General features: G+C 42.0%; 2 protein-coding genes across 3 annotated transcripts in view; one reads left to right on the top strand and one right to left on the bottom strand.

Annotated features, from left to right (window-relative positions):
* Positions 1 to 4,758: 4,758 nt before the first annotated feature.
* Positions 4,759 to 24,451, top strand: SLC3A1 (solute carrier family 3 member 1). 2 transcript variants are annotated; one of them, XM_018576306.1, is made up of 11 exons: positions 4,759 to 5,235; positions 8,887 to 9,066; positions 9,663 to 9,817; positions 11,815 to 11,940; positions 12,853 to 12,858; positions 15,125 to 15,238; positions 16,658 to 16,782; positions 18,140 to 18,341; positions 19,838 to 20,017; positions 22,712 to 22,828; positions 24,005 to 24,451. In XM_018576306.1, the coding sequence occupies exons 1-11, from the start codon at positions 4,821 to 4,823 to the stop codon at positions 24,443 to 24,445; spliced, it is 2,061 nt and encodes a 686-aa protein (XP_018431808.1). In that variant the 5' UTR covers positions 4,759 to 4,820; the 3' UTR covers positions 24,446 to 24,451. The 2 variants fall into 2 exon arrangements, with proteins under 2 accessions (XP_018431808.1, XP_018431806.1); XM_018576304.1 differs by lacking the exon at positions 12,853 to 12,858 and having other exon boundaries at positions 15,119 to 15,238.
* A 1,494-nt stretch (positions 24,452 to 25,945) lies between these two features.
* The window catches only part of PREPL (prolyl endopeptidase-like), a 29,197-nt gene continuing 27,848 nt past the window's right edge, over positions 25,946 to 27,294 (bottom strand). Inside the window, exons 14-15 of the mRNA XM_018576286.1 lie at positions 26,144 to 26,229; positions 25,946 to 26,017 (exon numbers count right to left, since the gene is read on the bottom strand). Of these exons, the coding sequence (XP_018431788.1) occupies positions 25,946 to 26,017; positions 26,144 to 26,229 (158 nt within the window). The remainder of the gene's footprint in view (positions 26,018 to 26,143; positions 26,230 to 27,294) is intronic.

Here is a 27,294-nt window from a genome sequence, read left to right as displayed (position 1 = left end):
ATCTCTCTCCTTTTACCGTTTTTTCCTTCTTTGTTGCTTCTCAGTGCTGCTGATCTCATACATCCTATTTGCATATACAAACTGTCCATCGATGGCTGCATGACATTTCTCGGAGCAGATTTCCTGATAGTGAACAATAAACTATGTCTGTGAAATGTGTGCTAAAATGACCTTTGTTCCCAACAGAAGTCCGTGTACTCGAGTGACTACGCAGGAGCAAAACTGTGAAATAAGGACAGGGTGTTGTCCCCCAGAAAGAGGTAGTGCCTGAACAAGGATCTTCATGGCATAATTACCAATTATTATGAGAGCTGCAGATTTCAAAACTGGAAATTGTATTTACTCATTAAAGCTTATATGAGATTTCAATGATTGGTTTTACAAATAGTTTAAAGAACATGACTATATAATTGTATCCTATGAGTCATAGTATGGAGGTTTTTTTTTATTGCTAAATCCGCAAACTAGAACCCACACATTGGACCTGTCAGTAGTGTTTCCCCAGGCAGGTCATCCATGGACAGAGCTTGTAGAGCAGCATTAATGACCGCTGTCGGAAATATTCTTTTCAGTGGTTGGCAGCGGTAAACAGGGTGCTCCGGTGTGTGGATTTGTTTGGCTGAAAGTACTCTGTGGAGTGGGTAGTAAAAGTGGGATTTTTTTTTCACTTTCAATAGATTTTATTAAACATTTCAAGGCAGGTTCAACAAAGATACAGTCACATTTTCAGGCTTATTTGTACATAGGAAAATAGCAGGACCCGGGTCCTATACAAAGAGTAAACCAGTTAAATACAAACAGTATCAAAGAGTGTCTGCCCAGTCTTGGTGAAAAGTACACTGATATAAGCAGGGCCATTACCCCACGCCCCAAAATACACTCTGAATAAAAATCTGAAAACCAAGATAACTTTAGGGTATCATGGACAAAGTATGAGGATAAAATAAGAATAAAAAGGGGTTATAAGCATATAAAAAGGAAAAACAATAAAGAAGAAAGAAAAGGGGGGCAGTGCTCTCAAAGGTCCGCTTACAAAGGAAAATGAGTAAGTAAATAAATATCAAAGGAAAGAAAAACATGGTTTGGTCTGGCTGGAGTGAGGCATGAGCATATTGGATCCAAGGGTACCAGACTAATAGAAATGTCTTGTGTGTATCCAAGTGAATACTGGTAAGGAATCAACATGTCAATACATTGCTGACCCTCCGCAAAATGAAAACGGCTTCTTCCAGACTTGGGCTTTGGTTTGTTTGACTGCTATCAAAATGCACAGTATGTGGTAAGTTTGAATTGGGTGAGGGAAGGGGGTTTAAGGTGAAGGAGAGCAAGCCAGGGGTCTCTTGGAAAGGAGCAATGAAACAAGGTCCACAGAAGTTTAAAAACTTTAGTCCAAAATCTGCTTGACATAGAGCAGGACCCCAAAGATGTAATACCTCCCCAGTTACATCACAGCCACAAAAGCATGTTCCTGGGGGCAGTGGTTGCAAATGGGCCTGCCTGGATGGGACCATGAGCCATCAGTTAAGAACCTTCTAAACCTCAGTAGAGGTTATATTAATGGAGCAGGAAGCATCCACGGACCATATTTGTTGCCAAACATTTACAGATTTACTACTATTGAAATCGTTTTCCTACTCGGAGACATAAGACATAGTATAGTGACTGAATTTCAGTTGTTTAGGTAAGGAGGCAAAAAAAACCATAATAACACAAAGGTAGAGTTAATAAGATTAGGAATTGTATTTAGTAGGGATGCATTGATACTAGTATTGGTGCCGAAACCGAGAATTTGGGTGAGTACTCGTACTCGCTCAAATGCTCCCGATACTTGTCTGGATACTGGAAATTCCGGTATCAGGAAGCTGGGCGGTCATTACCACCCCCCAGCTTCCTGATTGGCTGGGATGTTGGGCAATCAGGAAGCCAGGCTGTGAGTCATTACCCGCCCCCCGGCTTCCTGATTGGTCAGGACGCCGGTTCCATGTGCCCCCATCAGGAAGCCGGGGGGCGGATAATGACTTGCCCCCGACTCCCTGATTGGCTGGGAAGCCGGCTCCATGGCCAATCAGGAAGCCGGACGGCATGTAACGACTCGCCGCTCGGCTCCCTGATTGGTCGGGAAGCTGGCCAATCAGGAAGCCGGGCAGCGAGTCATTACTCGCCCCCCAGCTTCCTGATTGGCTGGGAAGCCGGTTCCATGCTCCCTCGCCTCATCACCTGCTGACGAGGGAGCATGGAGCTGGCTTCCCAGCCAATCAGGAAGCTGGGCGGCGAGTCATTAACCGCCCTTGGCTTCCTGATTGACCAGAAAGCCGGCTCCATGTTTCCTCGTCACCTGATGACGAGGGAGCATGGAGCCGACTTCCCAGCTAATCAGGAAGCCAGGCGGTGAGTCATTACACGCCACCCAGCTTCCCATCTAATTAGGAAGCCCGGGCGTCAAGTCATTACACGATGCCTGGCTTCCTTAATGGAACTTCCAGTATCAGTATTGGCGAGTACCGAAAAAAAATATCGGTACTCGCACTCGATACCGAAAAACCGGTATCGGTGCATCCCTAGTATTTAGATAAGAGTCCATTCTGAAAATTTCCACCAGGAAATAGTCACAGCATTTGCATAGTATAGGAGACATTGTCATACACAAAGTCTATCAATCAGTGCCAGATGCTAATTAGCTTACAAAATAGGTAAAAAGTACAAGTGATCCCAAAATAAAAAGGCAAATGAAAGTTGGTATGCTGGCATCTAGTTGTTAATATGACAGCTTACCGATAATGTATATCTAGAAGCAGAACTCTAGGCACACAGCCTACACACACTATGACTATGGCCATGTGTGGCTGAAATGCGTTATCGGGTTCTTGATGTGAACTGTTCATGTGATATTTAATAAACGATCGGAACATGAAGCTGTGTGCCAGAATCTGTGTTATATTCATTGTATACTGAGGTGGACAGCCTTTCCTGACAGCAAACCAGGGATAGAGAGAGTGTGCAGGAAACTGCAAAGCTACATTTTCCATACAACTTAGCGGTCTATTGGTCGGCCGAACATGCTCAGCATGTTCGGCCGACCCGAAGCGCAGAAGGAGTTCGACTCAACATCTGGATCGGCTAAGCCGAACCTCCGGCAGGCTACTCGTTGCTGTTCGGCCTATTCTCATAGTTATCCTCTGTGGTACCGAGCAGAATAGAAAAACAGTTAAAGTAGTAAAAAATAAAATAGAAAACGATTGGGCGGAGCTAGCACTGGCAGCTAGCTCCGCCCAACTGTTTTCTATTGCCTGGGTGGTACTGCTGCCGTCAGAATAATAAAAAAAAAAATTCAGCATAGGAATGCATAGCTAGATTTCTATTGGCTATTTCACTTTGCAATAGCAAACTAGCTATTGCACCCGCTCTCTGCTGTTGTCAATCACTCGAGGGGACCTGATGGAGAACTTCATCGAAAGTGTTTCTCTCCCGGGCGACCGGGAGCCGCTATCTAATAGCGTGAGACTCCTGGAGCGCCCAGGAAAGGTGGGCTGTCTGGAGATCAGTATCACTGGTTACCTGGTAACAAGGTACGCTGATCAGTCTGTGCAAGTGGCCGGAGCCAGCCGTGGGCTCCGCTCAGCAGTCAGTAGCAGGCTGTCGGCTGGCCAATGGCAAGCTTTGGCTTTCACCTCGGCACAGTTGAACCGAAGCATATGCCTTCGGCTCGACTGAGCCGCTCGGCTGACTTCGGGAGCTGTTGGGCTATAGTGAATAGCACATACAGCAGCCCTTCGGTTCTACTGAACCGAAGGGGTCCTCGGGACGGAGCTAGCCGAAGGATCAGCTGAAGCTACGGCTAGATCCTTCAGCAGCTTTGTGAATAGACCCCTAAATATTGCAACTTAGTATTAACACCTCTCTCTGGGCAGGTTAATAACACCTAGACTTCAATTATGCAAATACAATCAACACCTGGTAGTGACTAACAGATTATGTGGATTGGAACAACATTCACCATATTTATTCCCAGATAATTTTTTGTACAAGTCATTCTGAATTGAGAAAGCTGGTGATAGAGGAGAACCTGTCTAAACCCTTAAACGTTTTACCGGACAACAAGTCTTTGGTAGAGATATTAGAGGATGGAGTAATCTCCACCTGGGCCAATCTGTTGCACTTTTTCCATCTGACCACAGAAAATATGCAGATAATTGTAAGGTGTATGGGCACCTTTAGGTACAATAAGGGCTGTCTGGCTGTTGGGGAAATGCAAAACACTGATTTCACTGCTCAGTCCATAGGTCATATTAACTTTAATGATATATAAATGTGCTTGCTTATAGTTTAATCCCACTTCAGCATTATAAATGCATTCTCAATCCCTTCTCGAGCACAAAGTCCCATCCATGAAAAACAACTTGTTTATAGTAACCAAGTATCGCAATCAAAATATTTGAAATCCCATCCAGTTTTCATAATAGATTCATTGTTTGACCCGAGCCAGGAATTTCTGTGCCTGAAACAGCCATTGTTCTGTCCCAAAGAGATCAGATTGCCAAGAATGACTTGTACTTTACTGTAAATTCTGAGCTCTATTATCCTTATCTGTGACACAGTGCAGGCAAATTGCAGCCATTCAATAATCTAGTTGACTGTGCAATGGAGGGGTGTCAGTAATCACTGGGACTTTGTACTGTTTTCTCTCTGTGTACCTTGACCTGGCTAGCAGTATTTAAAGAGGATTTGTGGTGCTTTGTTGGCCAGCCTCGGGTTAACTTTGACAGCCGCCACTGAGCTGAACTTGTAGATCTGGGAAAGCAGGCACAGACTAGCCTTTGAACATGGATGAAGAAGTTAACTCGGTGGAGTTAAAGGAGAAAACGGGTCATGAAAATAACGGTTTTGTTGCAGATCATGATGGGCAGGAGGAGACGCCGAGCAGGAAAAACAGCCAGATCGAAGAGTCCACTTATGCGGTCAAAATAAATGAGTATGACCAAAATATTCCATTGAAGCCTTATGCTGGCATGCCAAAAGAAGTCCTGCTACAGTTCTCCACTCAGATGTGCTACAAGGTCACTCGGGAGATCCTATTCTGGCTCATCATTGTCGCTACCTTGGCCATCATTGCCGCCACAATAGCAATTATAGCTCTGTCGCCTAAGTGTCTGGACTGGTGGCAAAGCAGCCCAATCTACCAGGTCTACCCAAAGTCTTTCCGAGACAGCGATGGCGATGGTTCTGGGGATCTTAAAGGTAATTTTAAGATTTCATGTTTGGTTTGATATTTTAATCTGGTATCTTAAAATGTTGATATTGTCTATGTGTGTGTTCCAGTGGAAAACGCAACATATGGCTGCGTTTGACCTACTTTGCCTGCAGTTCATATACACCCCAGAAGGCTGCGGTGCATCCAAAAAACGCAAAGGAGGTCAATTGCAGCCTCTGAACTGTCATGTACACTACTCTATTAAAGTCAGTGGGAATTTTCTGACATTGAAGGCCTGGGAGACACAGTGTATGAGTTTAAATTGTGCTCTCCTCCAGGTTTCACTTGGCATTGCTTTTTTGGTTTGAGCCCGGCTGGTCTAATTCACACTTTGTGTATCCCCTGGGGGTCTTTTAATCAGGTTTCTATCAAGTTTTTATTGCTGTCCCTGATGGGTACATTCCTCCTCTCTATATGTCCTGGAGATCATTGCCATCAGGAGTGAAAGTGAGGGAAAATGCCAAATTCTGAGTTGTCAGTAAGAGCTGTAGTAACAGTAAGTGGAAGTCAATGGAGACACGTCTAAAGCTGGTCATACACTGGTAGGTTTCCAAATGAACTGTCACACGAAAAAGTTAATCGTAACATTGGATAATGCCATCAGACGCATGTAGAATATTGTTCAAAACTTTGTTTAATTTTAACGATCGGTTTTGGGATAAATGGAGTTTCACAAACAGAAAACACATTCACTGTTAGAATTTCATGTGTTTGAGAAAAAAAAATTCCATCCTACTCCTTCACTTTCTTTCATCACTGAGGTCAAAAACAACCATCCATTTGACCCCATTAACTATTAAAAAATCAAATGAACATCCTGAAAATTTATTTTTAATTACATTCTATTGCTGTATAGCCAGCCTAAGAAGGAATTTCCCCACATTGAAGAGATTTGCTTTGTTGTGTCTTCAGGACAGGAAGTGAAGGAAAATCTTCTCAATTGAAGTTTTCTCTTTACATATACTTTAAGCAGTCAGAGATCAAGACCTAAGCCCATGTTTTTCTATACTTTGGTCAATTGAGCACAATTGTGTACCATAACATGCCTGCCTGCCTCATGTAACAGTTGACACCTCCTTTACCCCTGTGTACTGTGCCAGATAAATGATTTACTTATAAATAGCAGTAACCATAATGTTGTTGTCTACATGAGTCTCCTTTAAACCCGTGTATGAGTCATTACAGTCTTCTCAAGCCCCTACCTGCTGCTATGTGTCACCTGCAGTGAGGGTTTGTCCCACCAGTGACACACGTCCCACATTTTGGGATCCCCTACCCTGGTCAAAAATGAATGAGAACGTAGAGGAAAGGGTTACAATTGGCTTTTTAGCAATTGCAGCCCCAGATCATTTCTGTACTGATACGGGATATTATCTGTACATAGGTGTGAAGAATGTCTGTAGTAGGTACAACATTCATACCGCCTTTTACCTGGCTTGTCTTGTCAGCTTCTGTTCCACATTTGGCAGTGTGACTTTAACAAGGAAATAGAATAGGAATCTGAGTTGCTGGCATCTCCATCTGTATCTAATGCCAGCTCCTATGGATAATTGAGTAATTACTGAATTCCCTCCGGCTGTATTGGCTCCAAAAGTCCAGATGTGCAAAACAGCCATAGAAGAAATCTCCAGCTTTAAGAAATCTTGGTGGGCATTGAGCTCAGGACCCCAGAATAACCAGACAGTAATGCAAATTGTACAGCTGCCATAACGCTTCAGTCACAACTACTTCCCTTTCTGACTCAGGAGCCAATAGTGGCAGTGTATGAGAGAATGTATTACTAACCCCAAGCGGCCACTGAACAGAATGATGTGAACCATTCTATTTGCTTCTATACAACTGCTACAGACTAATGTTTTAGCTGGATGCTGGACATGCATACAGGGATCTGATTTTATGGAAACAATTGAGTAGACTGGGAATTGAACCCCCTCAGAGGTATCGCCACTTTTCAGCATGTTGAGTGCCTGCATTGTGCTCAGTCACCGAGCCCATTCAATTGTCCTGTCAAGGCAAAAAGGAAAACAAGAAAATACTTATCCATACATACACCTGTTCCCATGTTTTAACCCCTAAAGGCACTACAGGTACAGAACGAAAACTGAATTGGGGGGGGGGCAGCCCTGCTCTGTTGCTTTTTGTTAAAACTACTAAATCCCTCCCACTTGCCTCATCTCCACAACATAGTGACTAATTGCTTGGTAGACCATGATAAGAACAGGCAGTATTTATTGAGATAACACAGGCTGTATCCACAGGACACATGACAGCTCTGAATTTCTGACAGGTATTGTCACTTATTGAACAGATATAACAAAACACTTTCAATGGTATATTTAGCAGACCAAATGTATAGGTCATACAGGGACAGAGGAGAAGGTAACTGGGTTAATGTATAGGCCCCGTGTAGTTGGAGGATGAAGATGAGGGGATTAATATACAGGTCAAGGACGGTGAAGAAGTTCATATTCAGATCGCATAGACAGCAAGGAGATGAGATGTAAAGGAAAGGAGGGGTTTGAAAGGGTTAAAAATGACACCGCAATCAATAATCAATTACAACCTATCACCATGAATCTTGTGATCTGTTCATGTATAAATCTTCTTTGATAAATACTTCATCTGACCAAACAGAGGAAGGAGAGGGCTCTGAGATGTACATACTGTAGGTACAGGACCATTCCGACCAGCCATCCGGTGACAGCTCAGATCACAGCCATAAATGGGTACGGTGGACATCTGCACATTATTTCTGCAGTGCCGTTTACAAAGGAAACATTGAGGACTGGTGGAGGAGGAGAGTCCTCGAGTACTGGTGAGGATGGGTCCCAAGGAGACCCTGAGAAGCAAGTGGCACAGTTCTAGAGCTTTCGGGTGACTGATGCCGCAGTTGAGAATTGTGAAAAACTGACCTATTCAGTCTGTTGAGGTTAGAGAAGCCGGGGTGAAGAATGGCTGCTGTTTCTTCTTCCCCATTTACTTGAAGTAATGCTGGTAAGTGGCCGTGAAGCTGGGTAATGTCTACAGGCAAGTCGGAGCTCAGTGAAGCTGACATGTTTTATTGCGATCCAAACCTCTGTTACAGAGGTTTCCCCTCACTTCCTGTTCTGGGGATAATATTTTAACAGACAGGAAGTGAGGGAAAATCTAAAAAAGAGTAAACACAACAATAAAAAGCCAATAAAAAGCTCTAGCATTCCCCTACTCTCAGTGCAACTGAAACCAAAACGTGTGACCTGTTAACACCTGTTAGGTTTTTATTGATGTCTGTGTGTCTGCTAGGGATGTACCCCTCAGGGAATTATCACTGAAAGTGAAAGAAAATCCCCAATTTTGGCTTGTCACCAGAACAGGAATTGTCGGGAAATCTTCCAATGAGATGGTAGTTCTGGTGACCCTGCTAATCACCAGGGATTTTCCTTACTTTGGAGGAATTTCCTTTAACTTCCTGTTGTGGCTATCGGACAGAAAGTCAAGGGAATTCTCCCCAATGGGACACAAAGGGCCCTCCCTTGCCCTAAAACTAAAAAATAAGTTTTGGCTTCACTGCTACTTAAACTTAAGTTTTTTTTTCTTTGTAGCACTGAGGGATTCTGTTTTGTTTCTCAGCCCTCTCTCTTTCTGCTTTTATCTTCCAGGTGTGCAGGAGAAGATTGACCACTTTGTGTACCTTGGGGTGAAGGCCGTCTGGGTTGCCCCCTTCTACAAGTCAACGCTGAAAGACTATCGCTATGCAGTGGATGACTTCCACCAGGTTGACCACAGTTTCGGAACTATGGCCGATTTTGAGAACCTGCTTTCTGCCCTGCACGATAAAGGTGAGCTGGAATATCCTAATACAGGTATTCCTCACTTAACGACCGAGTTCCGTTCCTACGACCAGGTCGTTAAACGGATTGGTCGTTAAGTGAGGAACTCTATACAGTACTGTACTGCATTAGTACAGTACTGTATAGCGTTGCCGATGTACAGTACCGAACAGTGTACTGTGCATCGGGCAATGAAAATACTTACCGGGACCTGCAGTGAAGATCGGAGGACACCACTTCCGCCGGCGAAGCGGCGCACTGAAGCTGACACGCAAGGTCAGAGGTTGATCGGCAGTCCGTCGTAAGTGCGAGTGGTCGCAAAACAGGTAAGTCGGTAAGCGAGGAACATCTGTATACAATATTTATGGAATATACATAAATGTAAGCTTATTTGTGTCTGGAGTCCAACTTTGATTATTTAGCTAGGCTCTAATATTACATTGTTTTGGTAATTATAAAGGACATTGTACAGAATATAGAATCAAATTTTAACATGTATGTCCAATTTTCATGTTGATGGGCTTATCCGCAGATACCTATTTCTTCAAAATGGCTGAGCCAAGATGTATAAATCATCCCAAACCATCTTTCCTGTTTTCATTCAGGTATAAAGATGATAACTGACCTCATTCCAAATCACACCAGCAATAAACATGCCTGGTTTCTGCAGAGCAGGAATCGAACAAACATATATGCAGACTATTACATCTGGAAGGACTGCGAGGTGGTAGGTGACCGGGTCGTACCTCCCAATAACTGGGTAAGCCTGTGTGATGTCTGAACATTTAACAGTATAACTACCTTTTGGTGGACTTCCTCCACTCAAGGCTGATGTTTCAGTTTTGGGTTTACTTCTCTGCATGTTTCTTATCTCCAGAGGCTCCAAAAGGCAGAATTTCCACCACGGTATTTTGAGTTTCCATGTTGCTTTTTTTGGCGTTTACTTATTAAACAGAAAATACATTATTATACCCCCCCATAACAAAGAAATGGCTGTGCACATTCAGGGAAAAGCAATAGGTTTGTTTTAGTACCCCCCTCCATCCAGCATGACATACTTACATTTCCTTTGCCCTGCCACTCCATGTAGGGATGGGAGCCAAAGAAAATACAAAGTATTCCCAGGTGTGGGGGAGAATGTGACTCGCTATGTGACAGGTAGAAACAACATGTCGCCAGCACACCAGCACTTAGGGTCCCTTCATCAGACATAGTATCCCGTAGTAGACCCTAAGTGACGTTGCCTTTCTGTGGCAAGATGTACACACAACAATACAAGACAATTTTGGACACTTGACTTTGGTGTCCTGGTGACATTCTGTATCTACTTGGACATAGCGGCACCATCTACATTCACTTCGGCACCCATCTACTAGGGGTATATCGGTAAGGAGTGCAGTGGAATATCTATTGGACGTCACCATGTGACAAGGCTGGGCCAATCATAGCTGTCACAATGGAGTCCCTAGCTGTTTGTAAGTTGTGACTCCAGTCACTCAATGCTTACACAGGACTTTTCCTGTCTCCTGGCACCGGAAAGTAGGGGAGCAAAATTTTGGTAAGTATGCTGCTGGTAATGTCTGTATTAGAGTGAAACTATTTTTTCCCCTGCATTGGCAAAGTGCAGGTCACTTAAACCTAACTGTAATTCCAACTCCTAATCTTAGCCCTTAACCTTATACTAACCCACAATTTCAACCCTTAGGGGTTTATTTATGAAGCAGTGAATGTGATTTTTAAATTACATCCAAAACAATTACTGTTTAGATCTCCCACAGATCTTAAAGGTGATAATGAAAAAGTTTCAAAAAAATTAAATATTAAAATTTGAAAAATTAAAATAAAAACGTGTGTGTGGGGGGGAGGTGCAGGGTACAGTTCCAGTGGTTGTTTATATAATGGGGGGGGGCGAAAAAAAATTCTGCCCCGGGCGCCCAGAACTCTGGTTACGCCACTGGTAAAGTGTATGGGCACCTTAAGGCATACACATTATACAATCTCAATACAGCAAACTTGCTGCAATAATAGATCCCGTTTGAACCAATATATCGCTTTTTCACAAAAACGAACAATGTAATTTTATAACCAAACTAAAACCCCCCTTATTTTCTAACAAATGTACCTGGATACATTGTGCCCCATAAAAGAACCCCAAATGTTGGAACCATTATCTATGGGCCATGTTGGTAAATTGGCTAACCAAGGTCTATGTGAGATGAAAGAATCTGACAAAAATGCCTTCCACCTAAAAGTACAGTTTAAATATGTTTAACAAGCAAAACATATTAAACATATATATCCCCCAGCTGGGATACAGGCTGGGTTAAAAACCTGACAAAGGTTCTAACCCTACCCTAACCCTTCTCTGGTACTAGCTTTGCTATCAGTCCTGTCTGAAGATATGTGCTGTCTATACAAAGAGAAGCTATCTGCTTCTAACAGTTTGCGATCTCTGCTTCTAACAGTTTGCGATCTCCAGGCTTTACATAAGTGCACTGCATGGTAGAAATATATTTTTGACTCCTGCCACTAAACACATTGAGCTAAACAGGTACTGTATGTGTAACAGATGCCTTTCTTTTTTCACTCCTTGTCTGCAGTATCAGTACAGGTCATATCTGTAGTTTCTAGATATTCCACTGTATTTTAAAAGAGCTAATGTGTTTTAAAAGTTCACTTATACTTTAAGAAGAACTATATATGTGTCTGTTTTTTTGCTAGTTATAATGTGATCCTGGCATTCGTTGTTCCATTTAGGTCAGCATGTATGGAGACTCAGCCTGGGAGTACGACAATGAAAGGAAACAATGCTACTTTCATCAATTTCGCAAAGAGCAGCCTGATCTAAATCTACACAATCCGGATGTCCACAATGAAATTCTAGTAAGTCTATGTGACTTTTTTGTGTGTAGTGTTGTCACTATATTGTTCAATAAAGAACAGTTTGAAAAGTTTGCTGATCCAATGAGCACCCACATTAGAGGAGAACTGTAGGCACAAAACGTAGTTCAAGTTACCTAGCTGTGTCTGCATCTTTTTTGGGTGGACTGCTTGCCACAAAAGCTAGGTTGGCCTACTATAACCACAAACATCCTGCTATGGCATGCAGGTTTCTTTCTATATGCTACATAAGCCTTCGCACTTGGAGATATGCACACCTGTTTAACTTATGAATAGAAAAAAATAAACATTATTTAGGACATTAGTGGGGCTCCTGGTAATAGGTTTTATATTACCATGGTTTCCAGTGGACACATCCAAAGGGATGTTATAAGAAAAAAAACACATTTGTATAGAGCACGTTTCACCCAATTTTTTTTTAGTCACAGTGCCCTTTTTAAAAGTATGCAAATTACATCAGAAGTCCGTCCTCCCTCCCCCCACATCAGGAGCCCTCTTCACATCAGAGTCCCCCTTTCACATGGGTTTTTCCACTTCACATTAGAAGCATGCCCACACCATGGAAAGGCTCAATGTTGTACAGAAATTTCAAGCCACACCTAAGGAAGCCAGAAAGCGCCCCAGGGTGTCACGGCACCCTGGTTCAGGAAGACTTGTATAGACCATTTTACAAAATGAACTGTTTAAAACATTCATAAAACAAATACAGATACAAAAAAGCTGAAAATGTTCACCCAGATACTACCAGTCTTGAAAGCATGCTACATCACAGTGCCATAACTCTGCCAAATGTCTTTTGACCTATGGGGCTTCATCGGAAGCTCTCTTTCCAACATGATTCGGGAACAAAAAGGGAGGCCCCTAAAATGCATTGTAAAAATAACTGGATGTGAGGGTGTTGGTATGGCATTGTCATAAGGATGATAGCCCAACATATACCAACATATGAGCAATGACCAACTACTTCCAACTATACAGTGGGGTAATAATTAAGGGTCCCTTCACACCTACCTGTTCTGATGTGGTGCATTACAGCATGGATGTTAGCATTTGTTGTGCTAAACAAGCCCATTTATTTAGAATGGGGATGCCAACACACAACAATAAAACAAAAACTGGCAACACACAAGTCAGAAGGTCCAACTCCTTCCCCCATTATGTCAAGGGAAAGAAGCTAGCTGTGTGACTGGCTGGAAGAGCAGGCGAAAACCTTTTTCCATACCTACTCTAGAGGGGGTAATCCTTAGCAGAGCACTGGCTTTGGTAAGGACATTAGTCAATGTGATGCAACAAGCTCCACTGGGCCATATACCGTAGATAATTGACATAACTGGTGATAGTTTAATGAACACCAATGAACAACACTTGACGTTTAATTTTAGCTTTCCTGCAACTTGATGACACTTGACCAGAATCTTAAATAATGTCTATATTGTCTTTTGTCAGATGTTGACATCTTGTTTCACACTTGCTTGCATCCCATCAGAACACAGAGAATTCACTGCAATATTATTAAGGTTAATAAGTTTACACTTCAATCAGCCTGTTAAACTGTTACATCAATAACTCTGAAAACCGCTGAACTTTACACCTGATGGTTTTCTCATTAAGTGATAATTATAAACATAGTTATGCCACTAGTTCTGCTTAATGCTAACAAGTTCTTGCAAGGAACCTTTAAAACAATAAAGAACATTCCTGATTTATGATGATTAACTTTTATGAATGACACAGATTGACTGCGATTGGGTCGGTGTTCCTCCCTGAAACAAAGTCTTCTGACATGGGGCATTAGGATGTTTTACCTTGTAAAGGAATTTTGTAGCATTGAGAAGTCTTCCATTTTTAGTAAGAAAATAAAAAATGCTCCATTGGTAGGTAATAAGCTACTAGGAAATAAAGCAGGACCAAGGCTTTAAGGTGGCATGATGTTTCTGAAAATATACCAGCAGCCTAAAAGCTTCTTTCTCACAGTCCAAAAATATCTTAATGGGGTGGATCAAAACACAGCCAGACCTGCCAAGCATTCGTCATATGCCTATCAGTAGAGGGGGCTCCCCTTTTTCTTGTTGAAGTGACATTAATGTCACAATTTCCCCCACCCCCACCCCCACATGCTGCTTTAAGGACTTTAAGGAAAAAGGTTTTGTGAGCAGATCCCGAGTAACTGGTGCCACACCCCTAAATAGTCAGTCAAAACATAGGAATGAGTGGGGTTTTCATGGCACCAAAGGACAAATCCAATAGACCACAAAATTGCTTCATATAAAAAATATTGTTTTATTGAGTACAAACATACTAAAAAGGCCATAAAATTAAAATACAGATGCACATATCATAGAGAAAGAGTGCCTCCAAACCCCACTCAATGATTCCATGATTAAGGCATAAAACTTATCAAAGACATGATTTAGATGATTCAGAAAGGAACATAAAAAATTAATGGATAATTTCACAACTTCATCAGTAGCATTTGTACATGACATGATATAACACATGATGGGTTGTACACATATAAATTGCCAAATATTCTCCAGGTCATATATGTAAATAGCCTTATCTGGAGATGATATAGAGTGGAGATAATTCTCAGGAGGTGGAGGAGATCCAATAGAGAGCCGATGCATGCACATCCGACGCAAACAGCCAGAACAGGGCTATCCACGGCCCTGAATAATACAAGATGGGGGCCAAAACCCACAAAAGGCTGGACAAAGAGTGATATTGAGGCAGGAGCCCTTATTCAGTAGCATTAGCATTGGGACAGAAAGTAAAAATAATCCAAAATTGTCAGCTGTCGCTCGAACAAGAATAGAGGAAACAACTTCCAATGGGGACAATTTTTCTAGTGACACAGATGGCAAAAAAAACCTGGCTGGGGTTTTAACTATTCCCTACTCTATCCAAAAATGTTTCAAAAAGTTTGGGCTTTAGATATACTTACAACCAACGGTGATACAAAAATAAGAACCGGAAGTTCCAATCCTTCCTTGCTCTATCCTGAAGCTAAAAGGACGGTGTTGGATGGTTTTACATTTACAAATCTGCTGTCTGAGTTGAGTTTCCAACATAACAAAGTAAATCATGGACACGGGAAAATGCCACTATGTGAAACAAAAAATGAATTCCTCTTGGCAACTGAATAAATCTCTTTCATTAGAATATCATCAAGTTCTGGCTGGAGAAAGGTGTTGATGGGTTTACAATCGATTCTGCCAAGTTCCTTCTTGAAGCCGAGCACCTCCGGGATGAGCCCCAGGTTAATAAAACCCAACAACCGGTAAGTGCTTGTCTGTTATCCATGTGAAATGTAAAAAAGGATCGCTCTGCTATTCAAATACCCCAAGGAAGATGGGCAGCTGTTGAAGGGTTTCCTGGGAAAAATGCAATAGAATAGCATATCTCACATATATATATATATATATATCTATCTATCATTTATCTTATGGATATAAAGGGTTTACTAGGTTTCTTTAAAAAACTGCACAGCGCTAGAAAGCTCTATTCAAACATAAATGACATCCTTAAATTCATAAATTGGTTGTGATAAATACATATAAAAACAACGGTGAAAATGAATAACAGTGATGATAATGAATATAAAATATTAATACTAGAAAGTCAAGTAGGACAGTCCAATCTGAAACCAGTGAATAATAAATCTATAGAAATTGTCCCAAGTGAATTAAAGGTTTTCCACATCCAATTCTGTGTAACTAAACCAAAGCACCAATCTGTGCTCCAGGATAATGTGATATTCTCCTTGTGACAAGACACCCCCAATGGATGTACACTCACCCCAAGTACTGACTGTGCACTAACAGTCAGCTAGCGCTCAAATACCAAACAAATGCCCGATGCACAACAATCTCCTTCAGCGCTCTGCCCTCAGTACCTCCGTAATTCAGAGCTTGCCCCAGATCATCAGATCATATGCCTATCAGTAGAGGGGGCTCCCATTATCTCAATGTGGAGTCTTCCAGCAGGTTACTAGGTTTGTTGGTCATAGGTGAGCTGGTATGAATTAAGTATATAACACTTTCCAAATTGTAACATTTATGTAGTAAAAAGCCTCCCTTGTTTTCTGCCAAGTTCCTCATTATATAGTGAAGAGGGTGTCAAACAAATGGATTGTTAAACTCCAGGCAAACATCTGTATACACAGTTAAAACCCATTTCTAGAAACTATTTTACTTGCCAGAGGATTTGTACTGTTTAGCCAGTCTTGTGACTCACACGTTTACCACAACACTGCATAGACAGAGGAATCTACTCTTTCTTAATTAGCTGTATATCTTCTCAGCTCATCTTCCTGTCATTGGGTAGAGGTGAAGATGTTAATGTGTTGTCCCATGAGCAGGCCGGTTACAGTGGGGCTGCAAAGTGAATCGAAATTGTTGACACAATTACCAAGTGTCTGGCCAGCACTAATCTTAGTTCAGTAAGATACACAACTATTTGGTGCTCATATCCCATAATCTTGTGTGTTTGCAGCCTTGATTCATAAATCTGCAATCCTCTATAAACATACCAGAACACATGTGGTGGGTTGAGCTCAGGTACAGTGAAAGGAATTTTTGACTTTGTTTCCTAGATAGTGGTTTCAGTTTCTGGCTGCCGCTGCTGTTTTCAACTCTCCTCTGTTATTATTTACATTTATGACATTTGCTGATTTACTTTCCTAATGTTGTCTTTTCAGAGCACAGTCACATCTTACTCAGAGCTCTATCATGACTACACTACCACACAGGTGGGGATGCACGACATCTTCCGTGACATCCGCCAGGCCATGAATAAGTACAGCCGAGAGCCCGGTCGCTACAGGTAGGTTAGAATGACTGCCAGTCACTTGTACTAGTTATCCCAGCCAACAAATGAGGATCTTGAATGACTAAGAACAAGGAGGACCTTTCTAGGCTCAAACCTCCTATGCAGTTTTCCCATCAACACTGCAACTAGAACCCCATCACCAGAATAAGAGACAACGGAGCCCCCGTTTTCTTTTTTGGAAGACCACCTCTGGGCTGCTGGAAAATGTAACCATGTAATGGTCCACCCACCTCCCCCTCTGCATTGGTTGAATGTTGATTTTGTCTAGAAGAATTAGAATAGATGCAGTTATTCCATTATATTTTGCTCCTGCAGGACCGGTCCCCTGAGGCTAATTCTCTTTTCTGCTCTGGGGGTTGCAAGCTAATCGCTGATGTTTACGTGTTTGTTAAATTTTACACCAGTCCAGAGTTGAGCTTTAAAGTGATATTAAAGTCTAAATATTTTTAAGCTCATTCAAATGCTGATGAAATCACTTACTGCTTCTTGAGGTTTTAAAAGTTTTAGCTTCCTGTAGAATCAGCTGGTCCCCTGATATCCTGTTGTAGGGTGGCTCATTTCCCTTGCAGGGTCCTATGGAGCCACCCTTGTGTGTGCTAGTAGGTTGTATGTGTCCATATGTCTTGCAGCACTCCTTACCAGATATCTCAAGGTTGACGGGTGCTCATAATGACTGCGGATGGCACCGCAAATAGTAGAACTTGAATCAAGATGTCACCAGCATGAGAATTCCAGATTAGTGTAAATCCATTAATTGATAAATGTCACTCAAATGACGAGCGCTCTCGGGGCCGCGCAGGGTCCCCTTCTTTAGGCTCAGAGATGACAGAGGTCATCTCTGAGCCTGATGAGTGACATTTATCAATAAATGGATTTGCACTAATCTGGAATTCTCGTGCTGGTGTGCTGGGACATCTTGATTCAAGTAAGCTGTATGTGTCTCCACAAACACAGCAAGGCAATCCACTCCCCTGCTCTCCCTCCCTTCTCCAAGCTAGTAGATGGACAGCTGCTGTAGACTGTGCTGTTCCTTATGATCTTATACCGGACAGGAAGTTCAGGGAAGTCGAACTGAGAGTTGAAGTTGCTGTTTTGAAACATGACCCCTAAGTGCTTGGGTAAAAATGTAAAGAAATACTTTTGTGTGATCTGGATTCATTATTTGAAAACAAAAACCCCAAACATTTGAGAGATAAAATACTACCACATTTGTAATTGTGCATTTTTTTAAAAACACTTCAGAAATAAAGGAAACCTACCAGCCCGCAGGTTCCAACACAAAGGACAAGAGCCTCTATTTTGTTTAATGAGCGATTATTCTGATAGTTCGTTCTTGTGATTCCAACTGCAGGTTTATGGGAACAGAATCCGATGATCAGGCCATGGTGACAAAAACGATGTTGTATTATGGTAATTCCTTCATCCAGGAAGCCGACTTTCCTCTTAACTTCTACCTGTACAATCTGGGCGATAATCTCACTGGAATGTCAATATATGAAATCGTGGACCTGTGGATGAAGTCTATGCCGAAAGGAAAGTGGCCACACTGGATGGTAGGGCAATCGCAAGGATATAAAAATGTTAGGAATCTCCACTATAAGTTTTTATTACAGCAATCTGCACAGTTTTAGAAATGTTAAGCAAGCAGTAAAGCGCAATATAGATAAGATGGTTGCAGCATAACTCTATACTTTAATGATCCTCAGGGCAGCAGGGCAAGCATGTGGAAAATTCTAAAACATTTTGAAATAAACATGAAACATCTCTAAGTGATAAAAGCAATACAGCTATGCCAAGACTATGAAGATAGTGAAGGAGCAGTAACCTGCTAATGAGGTTATCTCTGTGCTCTTTACTTCAACCAGTAAGCTCCATTAGTTAGATTTACGTTGCAATTTAGTAATGCCTAATGTGCTTACAGTGCTGCTCAGTCTGTATGTCGATGTCCTTGTGGATTGCAGGAGGTTGGTGCAGATTGCAGTACTATTTATAAAGCAAATTTATGGTGGTATTAAATCCCACCCCATTCTCCTGAGGGAGGTGCGGCTGTATGGAGCAGACACACCTGGCACTATCCTAAGGGGAAAACAATAGTGAGCAGAAAAGTCCAACCAGCCGTTGGTCCGTTCTTTGCCTGTGGAACGTCTGCCAGTGAATCCCTGGAGGGGATAAAGAATGTGTATGTACATGTAATTTTTGTCTGATCTCTCTAGGTATGGTTTCTTAATTCTCTTCTAGGAAACAACAGGCTCTACATAAAAGGATGGGAGAGTTGTCTCAGGTCTCCCTCTCTATAGAACCTATTGTCACACTTCTGCACTGCAGCATGTGCCAGGGGGAAAATAGTTGTAAAGACTGCCTGGTACTACAGAGAGCTGGGCAGCGTGGAGCAGGTCTTTGTAGGGGCATACAATGTAGGAGGGGGGACAGGAAGTGAAACCCCCCACATTCCTTCCCAGGTTTTTGTTTTAAACATGAAAACTCATACTGAGATAATGGAAGCTGTGACTGCTCTTTTCAGTTGCAGTGCTTTACAAAATGGAGGGAGACAGAACAGTTACAATACAATTTCAATACAGGAGGGTTTAGCTGGGCCCTGCTCAAAAAACGTACAATCTAGTAGGAGGGGCAAGTGGTACAAAAGGTAATAATTGTGTGGGATGAATTAATGGAAGCAGTAAAAGGACAGTTATTGAGCAGAGCAGAGTAGGTGGTCATGCTGTTCTAGTTAAGTACTTAGGTCAAAATATCGGACTCTGATTTTGGTTGGTGCTTGCTTGTCCCATATCAGTGACCCCAAGAACAGCCAAGCAACTACCATTTTCAGGATAGTTATCCCCCATGTTTTTCTCAGTTCAAATTTTCTTTATAGTGGATTTCCCATAGAGGACAGCATTTTGTTGAGTTACGGAAATGTAAGTTCTAGGCAGATTTAAAAAAATATTGTAACTGTACATTGCTGTAAGTCTCAGTTCAGTTTTCATATATGTGGTATGGGATGTGCAGGGCTCGATCAGGTCTGACACTATGTTCTGAATATATCCAACAGGTTGGAAGCTCCAGAAATTCTCGTGTTGCATCTCGGGTGGGCAAAGAGTATGTAAATGTGCTTAACATGCTGATGCTGACTCTGCCTGGCACTCCGACAACTTACTATGGTGAAGAACTGGGAATGATTGATAACCCCTCACTCAATGAAAACTCCTACCTGTCTAGCGAATATGATCCTGTAAGTAATTACCTACCACCACATAGTAATTATAGGTTAGACAGAAGCTGTATTCACTTCTAGGCAGGTTATCAGGAAATTAATGTATTCCGTATCTCCTCTGTGGGTTCCGATGCCCCATGGCCACCAGCAAATGAAGCAGTTGTCCAAGTGACAATATCATATTGCAGGATGTCATCCAAAGCGGATGCATATCATAAAAAATAATTCTGTTGCAAATATACTGTATACTTCATTGGCCACCTTATTAGGTACACCTGTTTACCTGCTCATTAATGCAACTATCTAATCAACCAATCACAGGGCACCTTGAGCATGATAATGAGTTAACTGTACTCAAATGGCCTCCACAGTCACCATGACTCAATCCAATAGAGCACCTATGGGAGATCTGCATCATAGATGTGCAGCCAACAAATCTGCAGCAACTATGTGATGCTATCATGTCAATACGGACCAAACTCGTTATGGAATGTTTCCAGCACTTTGTCTAATGTATGAATAACAGAGTGGCCAGAGTGTATGTTGAATCCATACACCACTAATAAGGTGCCTAGACAATTGTGATCCTTTCAATAGATGTTACAAGGGGGCTCTGAGGAGCATGGGGCCATAATCCCCACCCAGGACACTGTTTGGATGGTGTGTACGCTCTCCCCTTGTCAGCATGGACTTCCTATCACAATCCGAAAAAAATTATTGGTTTCCACCAAAAAAGTTTCTTAATTGCTTCTCTTAAAAGCTTCTCTCTGACACCCACCTCACCACTTGCCCCCTGGTCCCTGTTCCCTCACTGCTACTTCAATGGACCCTATCGACCTCAATAATCTCAGACCAATCTCCTTACTCCCATTTACCTCCAAACTCCTAGAACGCCTCTAGTCGCCACCTTGCTGATCACAACCTTCTCGACCCCTTACAATCTGGCTTTCGCCCCTACACTCCACTGAAACCGTCCTCCTAAAACTCACTAATGACCTACTCACTGCTAAAAGCAAAGGCCACTATTCGCTACTCTTGCTATTAGATCTTTCTGCTGATTTTGACACTGTTGACCACCTGCTCCTCCTCATAAAACTCCAGTCACTTGGGCTACAAGACTCTGCTATCTCGTGGTTCTCCTCCTACCTATCTAAGCGCCCCTTTAGTGTCACCTACAATTCTAACTCCTCCTCTTCCTGTAGGGGTCCCCCAAGGCTGTCCTTGGACCCCTTCTCTTTCCACACCACCTCCCTTGGTCAGTTAATAACCTCACATGGCTTCCAATAGCATCTCTATGCTGATGACACTCAAATCTATCTTTCTACTCCACAACTCACCCCCTCTGTGTCCTCTCGTGTCACTGGTCTACTATCTGACATATCCGTCTGGATGGCACAACACTTCTTAAAACTCAATCTTTCAAAAACTGAGCTCTTGATATCTCCTCCTGCCCGTGCACCTTCACCCAACTTTTCCCTTTAGATTGTTAACACAACTATCCAGCCCTCCCCCATGCTAGGGTCATAGGTGTCATCCTTGACTCGGACTTCTATACAAATCCTGCCGCCTTCACCTTCGTAACATCTCCAAAATACGCCCCTTCCTCACCAATGAAACCGCTAAATTAATCATCCACTCCCTTGTTATATCTCGTCTTGACTATTGCAACTCCCTCCTCATTGGCCTTCCACTACACAGGCTATCCCCCCTTCAGTCTATCATAAATGCAGCTGCCAGACTCATTCACCTAACCAACTGTTTAGTGTCTGCAACCCCCCTCTGCCGATCCCTGCACTGGCTTCCAATAGCCCAAAGGATAAAATTAAAAATATTAACAATCAGTTACAAAGCCATCCACAACTCCGCCCCCGGCTATATCTCAAACCTGGTCTCAAAGTATCACCCTAACCTTCGGCTCCGCTCATCCCAAGACCTCCTGCTTTCCAGTTCCTTTGTTACTCTTAAGAATGAGAACACTCAGGGACCTATATACACACACACACACAATAGGTTGGACTTGATGGACTTATGTCTTTATTCAACCTCAAATACTATGTAACTCCTCCCACGCTTGCCTCCAGGACTTCTCTAGAGTCTCTCACATCCTCTGGAATTCTTTATCCCAACCTGTCCCTCTGTCGCCCACCTTGACTGCCTTTAGGCATTCCCTAAAGACTCATCTCTTCAGGGAAGCCTATCCCACCTCAACCTAACCGGTCAACCATCACGTTCTCAAACAATTCATCCCCACACAGCTCCCTCCTCATGTATCACTTCCCCCTCCCTTTTAGATTGTAAGCCCTCAGGGGCAGGACCCTCCTTACCATCTTGTCTTGATTTGTATTGTGATTGTAATTTCTTCCTTATATTGTAAAGCGCTGCACAAACTGTTGGCGCTATATAAATCCTGTATAATAATAATTGAGCATTTGACTATGGTAGCTGTAAAAGAAATGTCCGTTCTATCTAAATAAGTAAAAAAAATAGAAGAAAAGTTATAACATTAGGAACACTAGTATGGATCTAAAATGCTGATATCTTCCCTGCACAGTTACAATAACTTTTCCCCATCTGCAACAACAAATCATTTATATTAATGCATTTACAAATTACAAATAATATTGTGAGTAGGGCCAGCAAAGCAGCAAAACTACCTGAGTGACCTAAAACTATTTTATTTCTCTTTTTTGTGACATCATTGTACCTTTACAGTCTGAATACCCCGAGAAGACTCCGATGCAGTGGGATTCAAGCTTGAATGCTGGCTTTAATGCTGGCAATAAAACATGGCTGCCAGTCAACCCGGATTATGAACAGCTCAATGTTGAAGTAAGCACTTTCACTGTACCATAAATAGTTCTATGAAGTAGTTTTATTTTTTACACCAGAAACTGCCTTTAGGGCTGATTTTCACATGGGAGGACCAAATACGCTCTGCCTCGCAGTTTTTCAGGTGGATTAGTTTAGAAACCCAGTGTAACTCTATGGACAGCTGAATGCAAATGGATGTCTATTTACATCTGATTACTTTATATACTATATAGTTTATATAGGTCCAGAACCTCCCCCCCAGAAAGTTTGGTTTTGGTGGACCTGAACATGAGGAATCGGAGGTAATCAGATGTAAACAGACATGTCTGAATACATCCGACTGCCCATAGAACTAACATGGGTCTGTACAGCTCAGCTGTGATGGAGGAGAAAACTGAACTGACACGGACGGATGTCACAAAAGTGATACCTGTCCCGTACTGCCTTAATCAGCAGGATCTGTTGATCGGAGCAGACACTGCGCTCCTACTGTTAGACAGGGTCATTTGTTTTGTTGCAGGCTAGCTGGGAGGTGTGCTGGGGATTCTTTTTGTGTTTTTCAATGATGTGAAAAGTACTCTCTTATGTGATAAGGGGCTGAAAAAGTGATAAGGGGCTGAAAATTAAGCACCGATAATTTTTTACCTTTTTTTTCTGACTGAACTTGATTAAAGCATGCTAGCATTTTGATTATTGTTTAAAGTGTAAGTCAGAGTAAAGGAAAACAAAAAGATATGCAATACATACATTTGTCCTCATGTTTTTCCCTTTAAAGACCCTAAAAGTACAAAAGAAACCGGTTTAGGTGCCAAAAATGCACTCGGCACCTAAGTACTGTTGTGGGCTGACAACACACAGCATTTTTGTGGACTGAGCAGTGTCAGCTCTTCCAGTTGTCTTCTGTTAAACTACTCTAACCGTCCCCTTAGTCTACTCTCCACAACATAAAGGCCAATTGATCTATAGTCCGAAGATACGAAATAGGAGGGCTCAACAGGCTCCTTGATATAACACAAGAGGAGTGGACAAGACAGCTCTGAATTTTTTAATAAACAGGTAATTTTTTTGCACGTATCTGATGTAACAAAACACTTTGAACTGTATATTTATTAGGCCCAAATGGAACAAGGCAAGGCACACACATTCTAAAACTGTCAATAAAGTTTCTAATACTGTGATAAAAATGTTCTGTAGGTTCAGAAGAAGCAGGCAAACTCCACCTTAAACCTGTATCGGGATTTAGTGGAGCTCCGAAAAGGCGAGCTGCCCCTTCACAGAGGATGGTTGTGTTATGCATTTGCTGACTCCAATGTCTTTGCCTATGTGAGAGAAATGGACGGTTTGAACAAGGTCTTTATGATGGTGCTAAACTTTGGCAACACAACATCTGTGAACATTAGAGAGAAAATTGCAGATTTTCCTACACAAGCGAAGATCAGGTTAAGCACCATATCTACCAACAACGGGAAAACTGTCAACACAGACAACATCCCCACAGAGCGCGGTGAAGGATTGATACTGGAGTACAAGACCAACAAACCTGTGCACAGCAGGGACGCATTTAAAAGCCAATGCTTCATATCAGAGAAGGCTTGCTATTCCAGTGCCTTCAGTATACTCTACAAGAATTGCTGAGGAGCAGAAAGAAGCAGCATTTTATTAGACAGTATCATTGCTGTTCAATACAGTTTGTGGAAAATGATGCTGTTCCAAATATAGTTTTTGTAATGCCATAAAAAATATAAAATACTTTTCTTGCAATTGTTTGGTAGCAAATAAAATATTTTGTTTCTCAAATATGGTTCATATTCTTCCTCCACTTCATTATTTAAATTGAAACTCTACCCCAGGTGCCTCTCTATGGCCCCCTTTAGATCTTTGTGTTGTGCTAATGCATTACTGCAACAAGTGTTAACATATGGCAGTTTGTGTGGTGCCAATCCTATTGAATGGAACCCCAACGCACAAGGCTTGCTTCAATACTTTGATCCTCTGAACTGGAACAAGGCATGCTGTTAGTGAAGTCATAAGGAAGGCACAAGTCTAATCTGTATACTTGCTCCAGGTCAGTGACTCAAAGTATCGAAGCCTTTGGATGTGAACACCCAAGCAGCCACCAGCTTCAAAACGTAATGGCCTGTGTATTTTCAGTGTACAGTTCTCCATTGAAATGAAATATAAAGCACCCAAAAAAATTAGCCACTTTTTATGGGACTATAGAGGCAACTCAAACAGATCCATTCAAACACATATAAAAGAGTCACATTTATTAGGATATGTATAAAACAGATCTATTCAGACACCATACACAATTTCCCCTCCCATTTCTAAAATGTATGCCTCTGTTGAAGCCCTGCTTCAACAGAGTCACCACTCCAAGCTCACTCCCATGATGGACTACAACCTTATGTTTAGTTTACTAATTTGTACTAAGATTGTAATCTATCACATGAGCGAGCTTGGAGTGGTGACTACTTTACAACACACACAGGGACCATAGGGAACAAAAGTAGCCACCCTCCAGAAGGAAGGACAGTGTCGCCACCAATTCAGAGATGATTTGAGGCTCTACAGCCGAGTGATACACAAATAAGATACATGTATGTTAATAGTTGAGGTACTTGAATACATTTTTGAGATTTAAATCCTGAGTTTAGTTTCACTTTAAGGGAACTTCCATATCACAGGCACGCACCCTGTAGTGAGAGAAACGGCCCTCTAACGAGTTAAATGAAGTTCATTCATTCAACTTGTGTTTCTCTTACAGACATGAGTACTTTAGCCTTCACACTGCGTTACCCTTTATTAGTAGAATAACCAGTTTGAACCAGTATGAGCTGCTGTCACCTTTCATCTACACAAAATCGAGAGGTTGCAGGAGTGTAAAGCACAGCAAACATTCACCGACAGCGACAGTCAATTTCTAAGAAAGGTATGAAAACCCCTAACCAGGGCCAATGAGCTACAAAGGTACAAGGATACCGAGACAAAGAGTGCAAAGACAAGAATGTGGCAGTCCTGAAAGGGAACGAGCTGTAATATGCAAAACAATAGAACTTGTTTTTGTAAATAAAAAAAAAGAAAACATATACAATGAGCAGCCAGACTCATTCCTCATAGAGGGGGTGTCACCCGTTATCTCTGGAAAGAAAGATTACTTTCATTCAGGTTCAGCTCCTCGTGTAGAAAGGACAGATGCATTGCCACCTGGAGGAAATCATGAAATTATAAATTATCTCAGGGAATAGAAGGAGCCTTGGCTACATTTGCAGTGCTGGATATATACAAGGACTGGTATTCTGGCCAGCAGAACAGGTTACCACTCTCATTTACCTTCTGCAAGGATTCCTCCCAGGGCAAGGAGTCACAATGGCTTCCACCAGGATGAACGTCTAGTAATATTTTAGGTGTTCTAGAATCTGAAAGAAAATTTAATAAATCCTTACAAAGATCGCCATGCAACACTGTGGGGTTGATTTACTGAAAGGTGTAGAGTCTGCTTACTATCAAAGTGCATGTTCACCCTTCAAAGTACATAAGATGAAGCTGTGTTCACTCTAAATACCCAATCGTGTGCTAGCAACAAAAGCTGCATTTAAACTACACTACCTGGCCAAAAAAACAAGTCGCCACCTAGATTCAGCTAAGCAAATAGGTCCGAGCATTTCAATGGATAATTAGTCTTGGTTCAGCAATATTATATACCCAAAATATTATGTCAGCTGCCTACCTGAATGACCAGGTATTTCCATCAATTGATTTTTTCTCTCCTGATGGCACGGACATATTCTAAGATGACAATGCCAGAATTCATTGGGCTCAGATTGTGACAGTGTGGTTCAGGGAGCATGAGACATCATTTCACACATGGATAGCCCACCAGAGTCCAGACCTTAACCCCATTGAGAATCTTCGGGATGTTCTGTAGAAGACTTTACACAGAGGTCCAACTCTCCCGTCATCACTACAAGATCTTGGTGAAAAATCAATACACCTCTGGATGGAAATAAATGTTGTGACATTGCATAAGCTTATCAAAACGGGGAATGTATGCCGTAATCACAGCTAAAGGCGGTTCAACCAAATATTACGGCGTGTGACTTTTTTTCTGGACAAGCAGTGTATATCTAAAGCCAAAACCTTTTTTGTTTGTTTTGGATAGAGTACTATGTGTCCCCAGTTATGAATGAACAGGTTGTGATTTACATCTGTACAGAGGCTCCTCCCCATTCAGAAACTAGATGATAGTAAAATATTTTCTGAATGAATGGGAAGCCTCTGTGCTTTCCATTCATTTAGAACAGAGCCTGCAGAAAAAGAGATTGAGGATTTTGTATCCTCAATTTCTTTTTCTATTTTAAAAGGGAAATATCAGGGGGCTGTTTAGACCCCTAATATTTCCCCGAAGCCCCCCAACAGTAAAAAAAAAAAATTAAAATAAAATAGCTTCGAGCACCACGGGAGGACAGGACGCGGTGGGCCTC

Source organism: Nanorana parkeri, unplaced genomic scaffold, assembly GCF_000935625.1.
Source record: "Nanorana parkeri isolate BGI_ZX_2015 unplaced genomic scaffold, ASM93562v1 scaffold63, whole genome shotgun sequence".
NCBI lineage: Eukaryota > Metazoa > Chordata > Amphibia > Anura > Dicroglossidae > Nanorana > Nanorana parkeri.
This window is presented reverse-complemented; position numbering and strand designations above follow the sequence as displayed.